The sequence below is a fragment of the Oncorhynchus keta genome, chromosome 36 (assembly GCF_023373465.1).
Source record: "Oncorhynchus keta strain PuntledgeMale-10-30-2019 chromosome 36, Oket_V2, whole genome shotgun sequence".
Classification (NCBI taxonomy): domain Eukaryota; kingdom Metazoa; phylum Chordata; class Actinopteri; order Salmoniformes; family Salmonidae; genus Oncorhynchus; species Oncorhynchus keta.
In genome coordinates, this window is record NC_068456.1 from 2,932,862 (window position 1) to 2,952,220 (window position 19,359).

The 19,359-nt window shown below is 41.9% G+C and overlaps 1 protein-coding gene and 1 long non-coding RNA gene across 5 annotated transcripts in view; both read left to right on the top strand.

The window, feature by feature from the left end:
* Window positions 1-19,359, top strand: part of ercc6 (excision repair cross-complementation group 6) — a 51,998-nt gene that overhangs the window by 8,657 nt on the left and 23,982 nt on the right. For all 3 annotated transcript variants that reach the window (XM_052498300.1, XM_052498298.1, XM_052498299.1), the window contains exons 6-10: window positions 849-1,018; window positions 1,095-1,202; window positions 1,361-1,803; window positions 13,600-13,731; window positions 14,285-14,443. In XM_052498300.1, coding sequence (XP_052354260.1) covers window positions 849-1,018; window positions 1,095-1,202; window positions 1,361-1,803; window positions 13,600-13,731; window positions 14,285-14,443 — 1,012 coding nt within the window. The remainder of the gene's footprint in view (window positions 1-848; window positions 1,019-1,094; window positions 1,203-1,360; window positions 1,804-13,599; window positions 13,732-14,284; window positions 14,444-19,359) is intronic.
* Window positions 8,197-9,176, top strand: LOC127916489 (uncharacterized). Of its 2 annotated transcripts, none has more exons than XR_008095021.1 (3): window positions 8,197-8,415; window positions 8,482-8,613; window positions 8,746-9,176. It is a non-coding gene; the product is annotated as an uncharacterized LOC127916489 (long non-coding RNA). The 2 variants fall into 2 exon arrangements; XR_008095022.1 differs by having other exon boundaries at window positions 8,924-9,176.

The window sequence follows — 19,359 nt, forward strand, 5'->3', positions numbered from 1 at the left end:
CAGCCCACTTGGAGTTTGCCAAAAGACACCTAAAGGACTCTCAGCCATGAGAAACATGGGACTGGGAGACTAGTCAGGATCGAGGGACAGTTTAGCAGAGCAAAGTACAATGAGATCCTTGATGAAAACCTGCTCCAGAGAGTTCAGGACCTCAGACTGGGGCAACGGTTCACCTTCCAACATGACAATGACTCTAAACACACAACCAAGACAACGCAGGATGGCTGATAGTCCATGAGTGGTCCTGCCAGAGTCCGGACTTGAACCCGATCGAACATCTCTGGAGAGACCTGAAAATCCCTGTGCAGTGACGCTCCCCATCCAACCTGACAGCGCTTAAGAGGATCTGCAGAGAAGAATGGGAGAAAGACCAAATTACACAGTGCATTCAGAAAGTATTCAAACCCTGTGACTTTTTTTCACATTTTGTTTCGTTACAGCTTTATTCTAAAATGGATTAAATTGTTATTTTCCCTCCCTGTGTAATGATCATGCTGTTTAATCAGCTTGTTGATATGCCACACCTTTTAGGTGGATGGATTATCTTGGCAATGGAGAAATGCTCACTAACAGGGATATAAACAAATTTGTGCACAACATTTGAGAGAAATAAGCTTTTTGTGCATATGGAACATTTCTGGGATTTTTTTTATTTCAGCTCATGAAACATGGGACCATTTATATTTTTGTTCAGTTTATATATAATGCTGTGTACGGACAGTATATGAATAGAACATGTGTGTACAGCAGTAGTTATAATAGGACGAGCCATGATTTACAATACAGTATATACATATAATGTGGGTAAAACAGTATGTTAAAACATTGAACCTGTTTTGTTCTAACAGAGCCCGGCCCATCTACTCTGGGCAGTATGCTGATGCCGGAACAGGAGACTGAGTGGGAGGAGCTAATCCGGACGGGTCACATGACACCGTTTGGAACGAGGGTCCCTCAGAAGGAGGAGAAGAAGGAACCACGCAAGTTCATGCTGTCTGAAAACTCTGGCTTCGACGCTGTAGGTGGATCATTTCTTTTCATTGATTGGTTGATCGGTTGATAGGTTGATTGATTGTTTTATTGTTATTGTTCAGTACCTGGCGGACCAAGCTAAGATGGCAGTGGACAGGAAGAGACCTGCACCCCTAAAGCAGAAGAAGAAGACTGCTGTGGGCAAGGAAGGGAAAAAGACCAACGAAGCGGTGCGTGATTGTGTGTGTGTGTGTGTGTGTGGAGATTTAGGTACCATTAATTCCTGAATCTGTGACTCTATGGATACTTATGGTGAAAAGCATTATATCTTAATGCATTTCATGATTATTATTATTATGACTATGCTTATCATTCATACCATTACTAGGCTCTCCCCTCCTACTCTGTGGATAAGAAGCTCCAGAAGAGAATGCGTAAGCTGCAGAGGACCGCTCTGAAGGCCCACTCTAAGGCCCCGGCTAAGAGGGTCACGCTGATCCCCAAGCCCAGGACGAAGCTTCAAGCTGGGGGAGATGAGATGGACAGCGAGGGGTCTGAGTACCTCCCCAGTGATGAACTGATGGACCCTGAGAGAGAAGAGAGGCAGGACCGAGATGAGGGCTGGGGAGAGGAGGATGAGGTTGACTACTATGAGTTAAAGCCCTACAGGAAGAAGAGTGAAGAAAAAGGGGGGGAGAAGGGGAGAAGGAGAGAGCGTGACGAGGAGTATTACCCCGACAGCTCAGAGGAAGACAAGGGTTCAGGGAAAAAGGGAAAAGAGAAGATGAAGAAAGACGACGGAGATGTGGAGTTCTACAAACAGAGGATACGGTAAAAAGAAAACATGCCTTCACAGAGTACATGATAAACACACACCTTCTACCTGTAAATTTACCTCATCAGCATCCAGGCTGCCAACATCAACTTTAGAACATGGAAAAACTGATGTTAAAGGTGTAGCCTAATCACTAGTAGGTTAGTCCTTACCTCTTAATTGCCCCCCTGTAAATTAAATCAATTTAATTGAGTTTCAAAGGAAATTCAAATTACAGGACTAACCTACCAGTGACTAGCTACACCTTTAACTAGATATCTAGTCATGAACGGTGTGGAACGATTATATCGGATATCGAGTTATTTGGAGTAGCATGTTGTAGAAGAGGTCTCCCCAAATATCCCCCAACCCTACTGCACACATTTAATATTAAGACGCTGCTAACAAGATGACATATTTATAGACACTAACTAAATAGTGTTGGCATGTGTCCTTTCTCTGCACTACAAGCTACACAGCTGGAATGATAATTCAACATCACTGCTCTGGGTACTGATGGTAGGGGGGTCATTCCCTGTCATTTCAGCAAGCCATGACCCCCAACCTCTCAGATTGTTCTGAAATAGTTTCTGTAGTTATAAACAAATAAGATTAGCATTCCTGAAAATATTATTTTGTTGAAATGTAATTTGATCTCTATGAAGTAAATGTATTGCACCCAAATTGTCCATTTTAACTTAGAAGATTCATATAATCTTCAATAAATGGTACTGAACATTCGATTTGGACCATGCTTACAATGAGTAAGCAAGGTTCTGAGCTAACTTTTTCCAACTGGTGACACTGGTGTTACCAACTTTTTCAGTTGGTGGCACCAGCACATGATTTGATAATGACTTGGCCTGTGTCCCATAATGTGCCTGCATTCCATACAGAACTGGGATAATTAAATTAGCATGCCCTTGTGTTCTTACATCGATTTGGATAGATTTACTGCAACGGCATAGAAAATAGTGTTAAAATAAAGTGCAACATTTCTTTATTTCAGATTTTTAAGTGCCATGAGTTCATTTCTGCGAAATCCTCTAGAGGGCAGAATTGGGGGAAAAATGCTGGTTTTTGCTCTCAAAACACAATTGCATGTTCTAAATCCACAATAATGCTTAAACCACACCAGGGGACCATTGTTTAAAAAACATTTTTATTTATTTTTATGGTCTAGTTACCCTTCGGTTAACGTGTGCACCAGCCAGACAGTTGTTTGGCTAGTGGTGTTTCTGTAGCGCACTTGTGATGGAGTTTTCAAAACAAATGGCCACTCGATTGATTCAAATGATCATGATTCTGCCAGTAGGGCATAGGATACTTTTCTAGTTCTTCTGCTGATGTGTGTGCATCTGGGAGCAATACTCTATCTATTCCACTATGTTCCTTTCGGCAGGGTTAATACTTGCCTGGCCCCCGAACAAAACTCTTTATCTTTACCCCTCTAACAATATCACGATAATTGTATCTTTCAGTTGCGGGCTGATCAAGTAGCCTATGCATGGTTCATACTTTTTCAAGCACTTCATTGTCATTTCCTATTGAATTGTTGTAATGGCCTATAATGGGCCCAAAATGTATATTAAAAAAAACATGCATAATATTTTTAATAGGCCTACCCGCCACATTGACATTCACACTATTTTTACGTTCTAAAATATGTTGAAATAATGCTGCCGTTGTCTGACTAAATCGACTGCATTCTCCCGACACACACACACTAATGAAGTCTGTCCATGTGGTAGCTAGTCAGTCTCGCCATTTGAGATGTTGAGGGAATACTGTATCATGTTTTAAAACGAAAAGCTATTAAAAACCCGATTCCCTTTGTAATGGAACACCAAGTTGAAGGCAACATTCGATGTTGTCTTGCTTATAATAACCGCATATGGTTTTTACCGCAACAGACTAGGGCAAACACCCTTCATTTGAGACGGCGGGAAACAAACGGAAGTGCCAATATCTCTCATAAAATTTGATCATAAATGAAATCGCAGAATAATTATATTGGAGCAGTAAAACTTCTAAATTGGATACCATAACTTAAATGACTTCAAGGACCAAAGAGCCTAGAGGCAATGTCGGATTTTCAAGATAGGCTATTCCATGATGACTGAATTGCGCATTGCAAATATTCTAACGAGACTGAACTTTTTAAATTCCTGATTTGCATACACATTCTCGCCTTGGCATTTACTGGTAGATATCAGAACTTGGAACATCTTTCCTACCCCTACCGCTCTCGGTCTTCGCTCCACGCAACAACCAACTGCCCGACAGAATATCTATAGGCTATATGAGTGCAGCGAGCGTGTGATAAGTACTCGATATAACAAACTTTCTAGGCACAAACTGTTCAACATCGAGTCCTGACACACACTGCCATAGGCATTCCTGTGCTGTTGTTGGTTGATTTTTGGTAGATTGCACATTACTGTTTAAATAAATCATGATGATTAAAAAAGCTAATTGTGAACCAAAAACTAACCAGATTATCAATGTTTGTCGCATTGCCAAGTCAAACTGGTCGCAGTATCGAAACCTGGTACAACATTAGAAATCCAATAAAATGGTCAAAAGCTATGCACAGGACCCCCCCCCCACACACACACACACACCAATCCCACCCCAATAACCAGTATACAGTATCAGTTTTCTATGTTTAACAAGTATACTGAACAAAAATATAAACGCAACATGTAACAATTTCAAAGATTTTACAGAGTTACAGTTCATATAATGAAATTAGTCAATTGAAATAAATTCATTAGGCCCTAAACTATGGATTTCACATGACTGAGAATATAAATATGCATCTGTTGGTCACAGATATCTTTTTAAATAAAAAAATTAGGGACGAGGATCAGAAAACACAGCAGATACTGACTGGACCACCATTTGCCTCATCCAGCGCGACACATCTCCTTCACATATAGTTCATCAGGCTGTTGATTGTGGCCTGTGGAATGGTGTCCCGCTTCTCTTCAATGGCTGTGCGATGTTTGTGGATATTGACAGGAACTGGAACACACTGTTGTACACGTCAATCCAGAGCATCCCACACATGCTCAATGAGTGACATGTCTGGTGAGTATGCAGGCCATGGAAGAACTGGGACATTTTCACCTTCAGGAATTGTGTACAGATCCTTGTATCTCTGTGCATTCAAATTGCCATCAATAAAAAGCAATTGTGTTTGTTGTTCGTAGCTTATGCCTGCCCATACCATAACCCCACCGCCACCATGGGGCACTCTGTTCACAACATTGACATCCGCAAACCGCTCGCCCACACGATTCCATACACTTGGTCTGTGGTTGTGTGGCCAGTTGGACGTACTGCCAAATTCTCTAAAACAACTTTGGGAGAGAAATTAATATTACGTTCTCTGGCAACAGCTCTGGAGGACATTCCTGTAGTCAGCATGCCAATTGCACGCGCCCTCAACTTTAGTCGTCTGCGGCGTTGTGTGACATAACTGCGCATTTAAGGGTGGCCTTTTATTGTCACTAGCACAAGGTGCACCTGTGTAATGACCATGCTGTTTTAATCAGCTTCTTGATATACCACCGCAGTCGGGTGGATGGATTATCTCGGCAAAGGAGAAATGCTCATCAACAGGGATGTACACAAATTTGTGCTCAACATTTTTGAGCAATAAGCTTTCTGTGCGTATTGAACATTGTTGGGATCTGTTATTTCAGCTCATGAAACATGGGACCAAGACTTCACGTGTCATTTGTGTTTTTGTTCAGTGTAGTTTAAAGATGTGGTTTGCAGTATTGCTTCTTCATCCCTTGTGATGTATTTCCTGTGAATCTGGTTGTTATTCCCCCCCATTTAGAGGAATTAGCCATTGAAGTCACTTGCATTATTGACCATAATTTAGTGTTGAAGTACCAGGTTTTCCCCACTAGATGCCGCTTTTCCTGCTGCTGCCAGCACACCCTTTTATCAATGTTTCTGGTCTCTTGTGTTTATTAAATGGATCGCAACATTTTCTTTGCAACTTTGGGTAGAAAACCAATAGCTTTTGCTCATGATGAAAATAAATTGTGTGGTCAAGCCAGTCCTCTATGAAAGCATTTCAGTTTGTCCTTTTCTGAGCAACCGAATGCTTCAACCCAACTCTCCTTAAATAGTCCAAATGGCAGTTCATATGAAGGCTTTTTCTACAAGCCCAAAACGTTGATGGCGAAATGGGCTCGTGTCTCTAAAATGTTGTGAGAGTCCTAATAAAAAGAATCCAATTATAAACCATTGCATGGCAGTTGTATGTTTTTCAACACAATTATTAGAAAACATCTCTATATGTAGTGTGATTTAGTGACATTTCCCTTTACACCCAGCCAAATACAATTACCCTTGCAGAAAACTATGCAGTGTATACAGTGTTTGGGACTCTTTGAAGACCATTAGATAACATAACATTGAAACCATTAGAACTGCTGTTGGTCTAACTATTCCATACCTTTTTTTAAAGGGAATAAACCACACACAGAGGGGCTGTTTTCCTGGACACAAATTTAGCCTAAGAGAAGGACAAACTGAATTGCTTTCATAGAGGACTGGGTTGAATTGTGAGGATGACGGCACAATTTATTTTCACCATCAGCAAAATATATATATATATTTTTTGACTTAAAGTTGCTAAGAAAATGTTATATCCATTTAATAAACACAGCAAAATGGGTAAACATATCAGGAACAGCAGCATCTAGTGGTAGAAACTTTGTACTTTCACACTCATTTCTGGTAAATAATGGAAGCACTGTTTTCCATTCGTGCCGGCTGCGGCTAATCAACCGGTTACTTACTCGTTTTCAACCGGCTACTTTTTCCACTTAATATTAAACTAGGCTATTTAGAGAGAGCCGGTGAGAGAGCCACTCATTTGGCTCCCTAATTTGCATAGGCTACTGTTAGGCCTACCTTTTTGCAATTATCTGCAGATAAATTCTGAAAATATTCGATGACGACAGTGAATCATCACTGCAGCAATAAGTAGTGGAGAGACTCATTCAGGTCCATGATAATTAGGGCCCTTAAGGAATCCAGGCATTAAAAAGGAATAAAACAAACAAACAAACAACATTTTGGACCTTAGTTAGGGCTGGGCGGTAAAACCGGTATTGATGCACGGACAGGTTTGTGTTTTTTACTTTACCTCCTATACCGGTATTTGAATGTTTGGTTTGTTAAATGTGATAGGCAGTGTGTAACGTCCATTTTTTTTTTTTACAGTTTACTTCGCTACTTGGGTCATCTCTATGCCGCTTTCCACTCAGACTTAGCCACGCCCCCTGTCACTCAAGGAGCGCATTTGATGTTCCTCAACCACAAGACTAGTGATGGGCATTCCGGCTCTGTTCAGTGAGCTGGCTCGTTCGGCTCAGCTCACCAAAAAGTGCCGTCTCTTTTGGCTCCCAAACGGCTCTTTTAAAAAAAATAACGTTTTGTATTTTTTCAAGTCAAACAGTTTGCGATGATTTTAAAACGATTCTAATTCAATTATTAAATGAAATCAAACTCTACCTTAACCACAATTTATTTAAACATGCATTGGTTCGTTGCTAAAAATAATGCTATTAAACATTTGCATTTAAAGTATTTTTTTTACTGTATATAAACAAAGTGCATATAAATCTAACCATTCAAAACGAATAGAATCTGAACAGCATAATAATAGAATATTGCACCATATCAAAGAAAAATAAATAAGGTGTAAAACTGCAGCATCCCACTTTAAACATTAAACTGGTCCCTCCCTCTTTTCTCTCTCTCCTTTCTTGCCATGTTATAACCAGCAGCACACAGCAATGCTGACCATATTTTGCTTTTGAGAGATTTGCATTCAGAAATGCAAGCTGCCTCACTTTCGAGGGGCTGATTCAGTTTCTCCTCTCAGTAATTATTTGTCCCGTTTTCGAGAAGACCCTCTGAGGGAACGGATGTGGCCACTATGCAGAGTCACCCTGTCATGATTTTAGTAAGCCTTGGGCAGACAGAGGCCTTGTTCTTCCACCAGCTCAGAGGATCTGCAGTTCTTTGGAGTAGTGGCTCCTCCAAATAGTATCGTACCTCCATTATGGCATCTGCTAAGGGATATCTGCAGTAGATATTTGGACTCTTTCCCATACTAAAGCCTGTGTGCTCTCGTACAGTTGTGGAATAATTGATTTTGAAAGGGTTTCCTGCTTGGAATTGTGTACATTGGACTATTGCTATCATTTCTAAAACCTCTGTCCTCCACGATCAAAGATGGCTGCTAATCGGTGTCAATCATTTTAGCCAGTGCAATATCAATTTGGCCTAGTTTTGCCTCAGACATAGACTTTGGTATAAACTGGTCCATAGAAGACTGTGTTGCTGTGGGTCGCGGAGTAGGCCTACTTGACTGAGTGGATACATCTCCACGTGTGGAGGTGCTGGCTCCGCCACTATCACTAGCAGGCCTACTTGACTGAGTGGATACATCTCCACGTGTGGAGGTGCTGGCTCCGCCACTATCACTAGCAGGCCTACTTGACTGAGTGGATACATCTCCACGTGTGGAGGTGCTGGCTCCGCCACTATCACTAGCAGGCCTACTTGACTGAGTGGATACATCTCCACGTGTGGAGGTGCTGGCTCCGCCACTAACACTAGCAGGCCTACTTGACTGAGTGGATACATCTCCACGTGTGGAGGTGCTGGCTCCGCCACTATCACTAGCAGGCCTACTTGACTGAGTGGATACATCTCCACGTGTGGAGGTGCTGGCTCCGCCACTATCACTAGCAGGCCTACTTGACTGAGTGGATACATCTCCACGTGTGGAGGTGCTGGCTCCACCACTATCACTAGCAGGCCTACTTGACTGAGTGGATACATCTCCACGTGTGGAGGTGCTGGCTCCGCCACTATCACTAGCAGGCCTACTTGACTGAGTGGATACATATCCACGTGTGGAGGTGCTGGCTCCGCCACTATCACTAGCAGGCCTACTTGACTGAGTGGATACATCTCCACGTGTGGAGGTGCTGGCTCCGCCACTAACACTAGCAGGCCTACTTGACTGAGTGGATACTGGCTCCGCCACTATCACTAGCAGGCCTACTTGACTGAGTGGATACATCTCCACGTGTGGAGGTGCTGGCTCCGCCACTATCACTAGCAGGCCTACTTGACTGAGTGGATACATCTCCACGTGTGGAGGTGCTGGCTCCGCCACTATCACTAGCAGGCCCGCTAGTTTCTCGATGCTCCACTACAGCTCGCTTCACAGTTGGGTGCACAGTTCGCATCTGCCGGTGTAGGTTGTGCGTAGAACAGGCTTTATATGAGATCTTGTTTTGACAAATTCTACACTGTGCTCTAACATTGTCTACATTAATGAAATGCACCCAAATGCTACTTTGCTTCCAACTCATTTCCCAGCTCTTTTCACAGCTGTCCTTCCTCTCCTCAGCTGCTAAGTGTGTGACTGTGAGTGAGTTGGCTCGGCCCTCCCTCACGCATCTTTGGTTCATTGGTTGACACTGCGTGTCTGATTGACAGGAACAACAGGTGAGGCTGTTAGTCTGAGCAGACAGTCAGAACAAGACAGTCAGAACGAATGTGTGTGTGCTTGAGCATTTAAGCCTATATTATTATTATTATTATTATTCATTTGATTTTTTTTCGTTCTTTGAATTAGTTATTTCTATTCATTTAAATCTTTTGATTATTCATATATATTTTTTTTTTTATAAGTAGATTCGCCTCTTCTGATATACAAGCCGGCTCTTAGAGCCGACTCGTTCTCAAAAGACCCATCACTACACGAGACACTTGCGTTCAGTCTGCGTGGTCAGTGCAGCATATGCAACACTGTTGATGACAACGATGCAGTTGTCACTTTGCTTCTTAATATAACTCTACTAGCATTCTATAATTACACTGTTAGCTTGTTTCTTACATCTGCAAACAGCTAGTTTGTCTTTTCTTAGCAAGTTGTTCCTAAATCTTGTTAGCCGCTAATGCTAATCTCTAGTTAGCTAATACATGTACTGAGTAAGAGCAAGTGTACTTAGCTATACTGCCTGATAATACCAATCATTGTGTAGACCTAAATCAGCATGTTTGCGCAACAGTGTCTTCTAAATTAAAGCGGTAAACGCAAAGGAAGAATATTTTAGCTACATGAAGTTGCGAAGAGAGAACATTCAATGTAGCCAAAGATTATAGGGTTCCCTAAGAAACAGCTATCCTAACCAGTCACAATAACTCCTCCCTGGCATTTTCATTCATTGTAATTTCAAACAACACTGTATTAAAAGTGCCCACTATTATATTCTAACTATATAATTAGAATAGACATTCTATTCCCATGATTCCAACAGTTAACCCAAGTGTTTTGCTCTAAATTGCAAGACAAATTGCAACATTTGGTTAAAAATAAGGCCCAGATGACTTGCCCATATCGTGCAGCTCTATGTGGCAGTGTGGAAATGATCTCAAATGCAGGAATTGATGAAAATGATGACTTTCGTGGGTTGAAGTTGAATTGAACGCTATAAAACAATCAGAATGGGGGAAAGACCCATTGATATCACTTAGAATGTATGTGTTGCTACCCTAGAGTCACGCACTACTCATAAAGCACATTTAGAACTTTTATTATAAAAATAAACATAAAATACGTCATACTGTAAAAAAATATATATTTAAAAAATACAGTGACATAATATTTTGGCCATATCACCCAGCCCTAACCTTAGTAGGGAATCGACTAAATGTATTAAATGAATTATCCCAAGTTTATCATAAGACATGAACAGAATGCGTCAGTGATCTGTATTTCCTGCAACTTTCTGAAGAGGCAACGAGAGTGTGTGTGTCTCAACGACTTTGTGTAGCTTTTAGTGTTGATGCTAATGAAAACATTATTCTGGTCACAACAAATCTCAATTAAATGTGAACTACAAAGTAGCCTTTGCTTATCTGGCACAATTGAATTATTCTTTTCATTAATCCAGTGGGTATTTGGTTTGAAAACTCTACCATCACATGTGCGCTACAAAAACACATCTAAAAAAGGTTTCTTGTTAGGTGCACACTTCAATTAAAAGGTTTCTACACCCAAAAATCGAAAATGGAATTAGGCAAAAAATATAACTGATTTTATAGGGCCCTACTTAATGATAATTTTACATAATTTTACCTTAAAGATGCAGTCAAACATGATTTGCCTGTGTTTGATACATGATTTGCCTGTGTTTGATATACATTTCGTCACTATGAAGGTGGAATAGTATTGTGAAAATTATGATAGCCCTTTTAGTGTAAGCGCTGTTTGAAAAGACTGCCTGAATTTTCAGCATGTTTTGGTGGGATGGAGTTTTGGCCTGCCCCGTAAATGAGTTAAGAAATAATTCTAAAACTCTCTGCCAATAACAGCTAGATTTCAGTTTCCCCTCCCCACTCAGACTAGTCCCCGACAGTCCTAGCGAAATTCTTGCTTGAGAAATTGCTCTTTGCTAAGATTTTTTAATTTTATTTATTGAGTCTGAGTTCAGTGAAGAACAAATTCTTATTTACAATGACGGCCTATCCCGGCCAAACCCTTGCTCGGACGACGCTGGGCCAATTGTGTGCCGCCCTATGGGACTCCCCCATCACAGCCGGTTGTGATACAGCCTGATATCGAACCTGGGCCTGTAGTGACGCCTCTAGCACTGAGATACAGTGTGTTAGAACGCTGCGTCACTTGGGAGCCCAGTAAGAAGCTAATTTTCTTTTCAACCATTTTAATTGAGAACAATCACAATGTTACCTTGAATTTATTTTTCAAGTTAATGTGGGCTATTTACTTCATTATTCTGTTTTAATAAAATCCATAATTTGAACAAACATTGTGGCATTTCATATATTAAATAAGACTTTAATCTCAAGAGAAGCCCGGTTAAAGGTGTAATATTCTCTTAATTAGAAAATAGTCCTGGTCATATAGACCTAGACGATATTTAAAATGACTAACTATTTGTATTTATTATGGATCCCCATTAGCTGCTGCCAAGGCAGCTTCCTGGGGTCCAGCAAAATTAAGGCAGTTTATACAATAGATTGAATTCATACATTCTCAGTAATTTAATTTGTAAAATCATGTCTTACACAATACCACAAATGTTTCCAATCTGGGAGATAAACTCGATAAAGTATTCAATAACTTTGGTGTGTATTTCAGATGGAATCAAAGCATTAGTATGTACCAGAGGCTGCTAAAAACACAGCTCCTTCCACAATTTTGTTTAAACCGAGTACTTGTGGAACACACTGATGCAAGCGGCTTCATTGGCTAATTTCTCTAAACAGGGGAACAGCATCAAATTCGCAGAGAATACGTTATAAAAGATGAAGAAGTAATACTCCAAGCAGCAGCGTGTCAAAGCTGATGGTATACTGGTTGATGGAGTGGGATTGGCGTGGGCTGTGGGTGGTTCGTAGGTGGCTCTTGACAATTGTTTTATTAGATTCCCCATGTCTTACTCATTGTTAGGAAGAATTATGGTCCAAATCACATTCATTGACTATGAATCCTATCAATTTAAATTGACAATTTGGGTGCAATCAAATAGCTTAATTTCTCAGATCAAATTATGTTTCAACAAAATAATGTTTCAGGAATGCTTATCTTATCCGTTTCTAACTACAGAAACAATTTTAGTACAATCTAAATTGGTGGGTTTCGAAATCCTCTTTCTTGTGCTTTTTGAGGTGGAATGACTCAGGAGGCTGAGAGAGCGGTTAAGAAGAGCGAGAGGGACGGGAATGGAGTGAGAAAGGACAAGAGAGGGACAGGGGGAGAGAAAGAAGGAAAGGAGAGAGAGGAAGGGAAGTGTGTAGAGAGAAAAGCGTAATAAACTGAGCCGATGCCTTGACTTAATTAGTGTGGCTGGTCTCAGCAGGCCAGCAAAGAGCAGCAGTCTCCCAGCCTTAGTGACAGGACCAGGACCAAATGAAGATGGATTCCGGTCCTCTCCCTCTCACACCTTTCCTAGGGAACCCACTCCACTAATTGTCTGTATCAATCTTCATTTGCTGTGTGACGACTCTGCCACTAACTGCCCTCTCGCTCTATGCAGCTAGTCTATTAAAAATACACGTGTCCTGGCTGGTCTAGTGGTAATCCCGTAGCCTCCGGCACACGTCTATGCCGGCATAGGTTTGAATCCGGCCGACTGCGCTTTGACACAGCCTCTATCTTTCCTCACTATCACCTTTTCTCTCTATCTGTTCAAGAATGTCAGAAAAGACCATGTAAATATATATATATATAAAAATTCAACTGCCTTAGATTGCCCTCCTTAAAACGGCTTAAGAATTCCCTATGCTAACTGATGGTGATTACACCAATTACTCACACATCCCTTTGGGTTTTAAAGAGCAAGGTTCGGGCCGCAAATGTTTAGTGGTCTTGTTTCAGCATGGGACATCTCTGCTGCTCAGATGCACATAAGGGTCTGGGCCCATATTCATAAAGCGTCTCATAGTAGGTGTGCTGATCTACGATCAGTGTAATGAAATTAGAGGTGGGACCTGATCCTCGATCGGCAGTCCTACTCTGAGACACTTTGTGTTGTGGGCCTAAGTGTTGTAGGGGGAGAGATCCAGATGGGACTGTTGGACCTTGGGGAGATTGCTGAGGGAGAGTCAATACAAGAGTGTGTAGACGGGGGTGGCGGGGCTATAGTGACTTATGTGACAGTAGCACCTGCTCCCCTGTAGGAGGAGGAAGAGGAAAGGGAGAGGATGACAGTAGTGATGACTGTTTTCTCTTTTTACAGGCGGTGGAGGCGGCTGCGGCTGAGAGAGAGGGAGGAGAAGAGAGAGAGAGGAGAGGAGGAGAGTGACCAGAGTGATGCTGAGTTTGATGAAGGATTCAAAGTGCCTGGATTCCTCTGGAATAAACTCTTCAAGTAAGTAACAAACAAAGTAACAGCTTTTCCCAATTGCCACTGTATTTTGTAATGTTTATGACTAATGTTTATGTTGATACCTGTTGAATATGAACTCTGATAGTGTAAATGATCATATACATAACATATGATTATAATAAGTTGTGTGTGTGGACCAGTTTATTAAAAAAAAGCACATTCAGTTTTAGATTTGGTTTTATCATCACCACAGAACATCGTTGTAAGTATAAGTGAAGCGTATTGAACTCAAAGCAGGCAGATTGTTTTGGACTGTATTCAGTTGAGTAACTTGAGTCTGAGTTGAGTAAAAAAGTACTCAAGTAGAAAGTGAGCAAAGTGGCTCACAGCTGATCAGTCTCTACACTTTCGGTCTCTTTATCTGGAATCGTTACTGACAATGACCTAACGATTAATTTACCACCACATACACTATGCTCTTTGTGTTTGGGCGGGGGTGGATTTTTGACAGACGGGGATGTGTGTGTGTATATTAACAGCTGTGTGCGCACGTATGTGTGTCTTTTGTCTCTTTCTGTGTGTGCGTGTGTTCCAGGTACCAGCAGACAGGTGTAAGGTGGCTGTGGGAGCTACACTGCCAGCAGGCAGGGGGAATCCTGGGGGATGAGATGGGTCTGGGTAAAACCATCCAAGTCATCGCATTCCTGGCTGGCCTCAGCTACAGCAAACTACGCACACGAGGGTCCAACTACAGGTACACGGGCATGCACACACGTACACCTGACCTGGGTTAAATTATTATTTGAAGTCTTTCAAATACTTTAAGCATTTGCTCTAGCCTGTCGAGAGGGCCAGGAGGGTGGGGTCTGCATTATTTGAGCTTTTATATTAGATCCATTGCAACAGGCAAGCTCAATCAGACACAGATCAAGTATTTGGATCCTAGAGATAGATGGAGATCACTCCTTGGAAATAATACATTTTTGCATGGACATTGCCATTGAGGACTTTTTAAAGTAGTTTTCTGGGTGGAACTTCCTATGGGTTAATGAAGGATCACACAATTCCATCCAGCTCATCAGCAGGGAGCAGCCAAAGAATTATACTTGTGAGCAAACATTACATTACCGCAGGTGGTTTAAATTGCCAACCTTGGCTTTATACCTGTTCAAACAACAGACTCCAGGTGGCAGTATGCACCCTTTCAGTTTGTTTACCAATTCAGTAGTAGTAGTAGTAGTAGAAGAAGAAAATGAACTACTTTATAATGGAGATGGCCTCAATTGTGCTGCTCATGCCCACAGATGCCATAATGGGACAGTTACAAAGATTTGTCGTCTAACTAAGTCTATGATTTGGACCCAGGTCTGACGCTCGCACGAACACACACAAACTCTAGCCGTTATCGTGTGTTCAGACTGGGAGTCTGTGTAGTAATGAATATTTCATTAGGGTGATTTGTGCTGGAGAGTTTTAGTCTGAATTATTAAACATGTTTCAATTATTAGACTCCTCTCATTCTCTACTGCAGACACCAAAGGAAACGTGTGTGTGTGTGTGTGTGTGTGTGTGATTCTTAGTGGACGTGGTCACAGGGGCAGAGGGGGCCAATTAAACGTGAACCACATTAAAGCATGTTGAAGGCGGGGCCCACTGGTTCCACACACACACACACTCCAGAGGGATTGAACCTCTCTGATGGTCAATACTCTGTCTGCTGTCAACGTCCACAAATTGATTGTTTGCAAACTCAATTATGCCTCTATCAATGGTTTCCACCAAGCAGAAGTTCATGGCAGTTAGGGCTGTGACGATAATTTAATAACCGCGTAAAACCGTTTTGACGGTTATTTTGTTATAACGTTCTTTATCCACAACCAGTCGAAATAGGCCTAAATTCATTTTTCGGATAAAAAAAAATCGTATTAACTCTATTGTCGTGGGCCTGCCCGGGTGGCGCAGTGTTTAAGGGCACTGTACTGCAGCGCCAGCTGTGCCACCCAGGCTCTGTCGTAACCGGCCGCGACCGGGAGGTCCGTGGGGCAACGCACAATTGGCATAGCGTCGTCCGGGTTCGGGAGGGTTTGGCCGGTAGGGATATCCTTGTCTCATCGCGCATCGACTCCTGTGGCGGGCCGGGCGCAGTGCACGCTAACCAAGTTTGCCAGGTGCACAGTGTTTCCTCCGACACATTGGTGCGGCTGGCTTCCGGGTTGGATGCGCGCTGTGTTAACTCCCGTACGGGAGTTGTAGCGATGAGACAAGATAGTAGCTACTAGCAATTGGATACCACGAAAAAGGGGGTAAAATTTAAAATTAAAAAAAGAATTAGAAAAATCTGTTGTCGTGTAGCTAAACCTTGCCTAATAGTAATGACTATAATCAATTGTTTTGCTAACTTAGTCTATCCATTAAACGGTCTACATCCTCCTCTTTTTAACTGTCCTTTGGATGCTCAAGCAGCTTTAGAACACTATAGGCTATGACACTTCAATAAAAAGTGTTTTGATTTGTCTACTTTCTTTAATACAATGCATGTTTTCATTGCTTGCTAGTAAATAAATAAATACATCTTTTTTTTTAAAGCAGTCGACAAGGTTGTTCTGGCTCTGAGGCCTGTAATGCGGTAATGTTATGTCAAATGGACAATGTGCCAATCCTCATATCTGCCCGGTCCTGGCCAATATACCGCCCTATGCGAGTAAAATCAAATTGCCGCCCCTCTTAAGTAGAATAGTATCCTAGACTATACTGTGTTGGCCCGCAAAGCACTTTTATGAATGCCCATGTGGTAGCCTACCATTTGTAAAACAGACAATTTATTGATAAACCCTGTCATTCATTTATAGTTCTCATTCTCGGAGTAGAAATGTTGTTTGCTACATTTATGGAAAACACGTTTTGGTTTATTACATAGTATAATTGACCTGCTCCATGTAAAGCAATGAGCGTGTGTCTTGTTTCTCTTTCCTGGTAATTTTTACGCAGTGTGCGCGCCTGAGCGCTCACACAAGTACCTGGACGGCAATTGTAGGAAAGTGCCCGTTTGGGGATGTCTGATTTCTGATTGTCTTAACTCACCACCACTAATAAGCTGGGCTTCTGTCATTTGTTTTCTTCTTCACGTCACAGTCATTTTTTATTTTATTATTATTTTTTTTACATCCATTCATACTGAACGAAAATATAAACATGACATGCGAAGTGTTAGTCCCGTGAAATAAAAGATCCCAGAAATCTTTCATATGCACAAAAAGCTTATTTCAATCAAATCTGGGACACAAATGTGTTTATCCCTGTTAGTGAGCATTTCTCTTTTGCCAAGATAATCCATCCACCTGACAGGTGTGGCATGTCAAGAAGCTGATTCAACAGTACAATCATTCCACAGGTGCACCCTGTTCTGGAGACAATAAAAGGCCACTCTAGTTTTGTTACTCAACATAATGCCACCGATGTCCACCAGAGCTGTTGCCAGATCATTTAATGTTAATTTCTCTACCATAAGCCGCCTCCGTTGTTTTAGAGAATTTGGCAGTACGTCCAACCCGGCCTCACAACCGCAGACCAAGTATAACCATGCCAGCTCAGGACCTCCACATCCGGCTTCTTCACCTGCTCGATCATCTGAGACCAGCCACCCTGATGAAACTGTGTGTTTGCACAGCCGAATAATTTTTGCCCAAACTGTCAAAAACCAAATCGGAGAAGCTCATCTGCGTGCTCGTCATTTTGACCTGACTGCAGTTCGACTTCGTAACTGAATTCAATTGGCAAAGTCTCACTTTCGATGGCCACTGGCATGCTGGAGAAGTGTGCTCTTCACAAATGAATCCCGGTTTCAACTGTACAGGGCAGATGGCAGACCATTCATCTGCTGCCATCACCTCATGTTTCAGCATGTTCATGCACGGCCCCATGTCGCAAGGATCTGTACACAATTACTGGAAGCTGAAAATGTCCCAGTTCTTCCATGGCCTGCATACTCGCCAGGCATGTCACCAGTTGAGCATGTTTGGGATGCTCTGGATTGATGTGTACGACAGCGTGTTCCAGGTCCCACCAAGATCCAGCAACTTCGCACAGCCATTAAATAAGAGTGTGACAACATTCCACCTACCACAATCAACAGCCTGATAAACACTATGCAAAGGAGATGTGTCGCGCTGCAGATACTGACTGGTTTTCTGATCCACGTCCCTATGACCAACACATCATACTATAGCTTGTGGCATCAACGCATGTGGCATTTGATTGACAGGTGCTTTTATGGGGGGGAGGTTCTTTAAGAATCAAACGCTCCTGTCATGATTTAATCTTGGCTTTTTCAGTAGCTTTGGCTACTTTGTCTCATTACTGCGTCCTCTCTTTGAAGAACATATTTCTATGCCACTACCATCGAATGGCTGCAACAGCAGGGTTTGTGACATTATGTGAATATTTTGGGAAAAGTAGAAAACCCATCGGATTTCATTTGAATGGTTTTGTGCGTCAAAATAGGATCTGTGTTGCTTTTTTTATTACAGGGAAGTCAACTGATAGGCATAGAGTACCGGTAGACACACATTACCGGGTCAAAAGTTTTGGAACACCTACTCATTCCAGTTTTTTTCAGTTTAAAATTATTATTTTTTTACTCATGACAGCTTTGCACACTCTTGGCATTCTCTTAACCATCTTCATGAGGTAGTCACCTGGAATGCATTTCAATTAACAGATGTGCCTTTTTAAAAGTTAATTTGTGTAATTTCTTTCCACAATGTGGGTGGCAGGTAGCATAGTGGTTAGAGCATTGGGACAGTAACCGAAAGGTTACTAGATCGAATCCCCGAGCTGACGAGGTAAAAATGTGTCGTTCTGCCCCTAAACAAGGCATTTAACCCACTGTTCCTAGGCCGTCATTGTCAATAAGAATTTGTTCTTAACTGACTTGCCTAGTTAAATAAAGATTCAATAAAATAAAATGTGTTTGAGCCAGTCAGTTGTGTTGTGACAAGGTACGGGAGGTATACAGAAGATAGCCCTATTTGGTAAAATGCCAAGTCCATATTATGGCAAGAACAGCTCAAATAAGCAAAGAGAAAATACAGTCCACCATTCCTATGAGACGCAAAAACCATGTGTAGCTCTGTGATGAAACTGGCTCTCATGACGACCGCCACAGGAATGGAAGACCCAAAGTTACCTCTGCTGCAGAGGATAAGTTTATGAGTTACCAGTCAGAGTTAAAGTAACAGACACAGCTCAACATCAACTGTTCAGAGGAGACTGTGAATCAGTCCTTCATGGTGCAAAGAAACCACTACTAAAGGACACCAAGAATAAGAAGAAGAGATTTGCTTCGGCCAAGAAACACAAGCAATGGGCATTAGACCGGTAGAAATTTGGCCTTTGGTCTGGAGTGCAAATTGGAGATTTTTGGTTCCAACCGCCGTGTCTTTGTGAGACGCGGTGTGAGTGAACGGATGATCGGCATTTGAGTTTTTCCCACCATGAAGCATGGAGGAGGTGGTGTTATGATGTGGGGGGTGCTTTGCTGGTGACACTGTCTGTGAATTATTTAGAAATCAAGGCACACTTAACCAGCATGTTTACCACAGCATTCTGCAGTGATACGCCATCCCATCTGGTTTGGGCTTAGTGGGACTATCATTTGTTTTTCAACAGGAC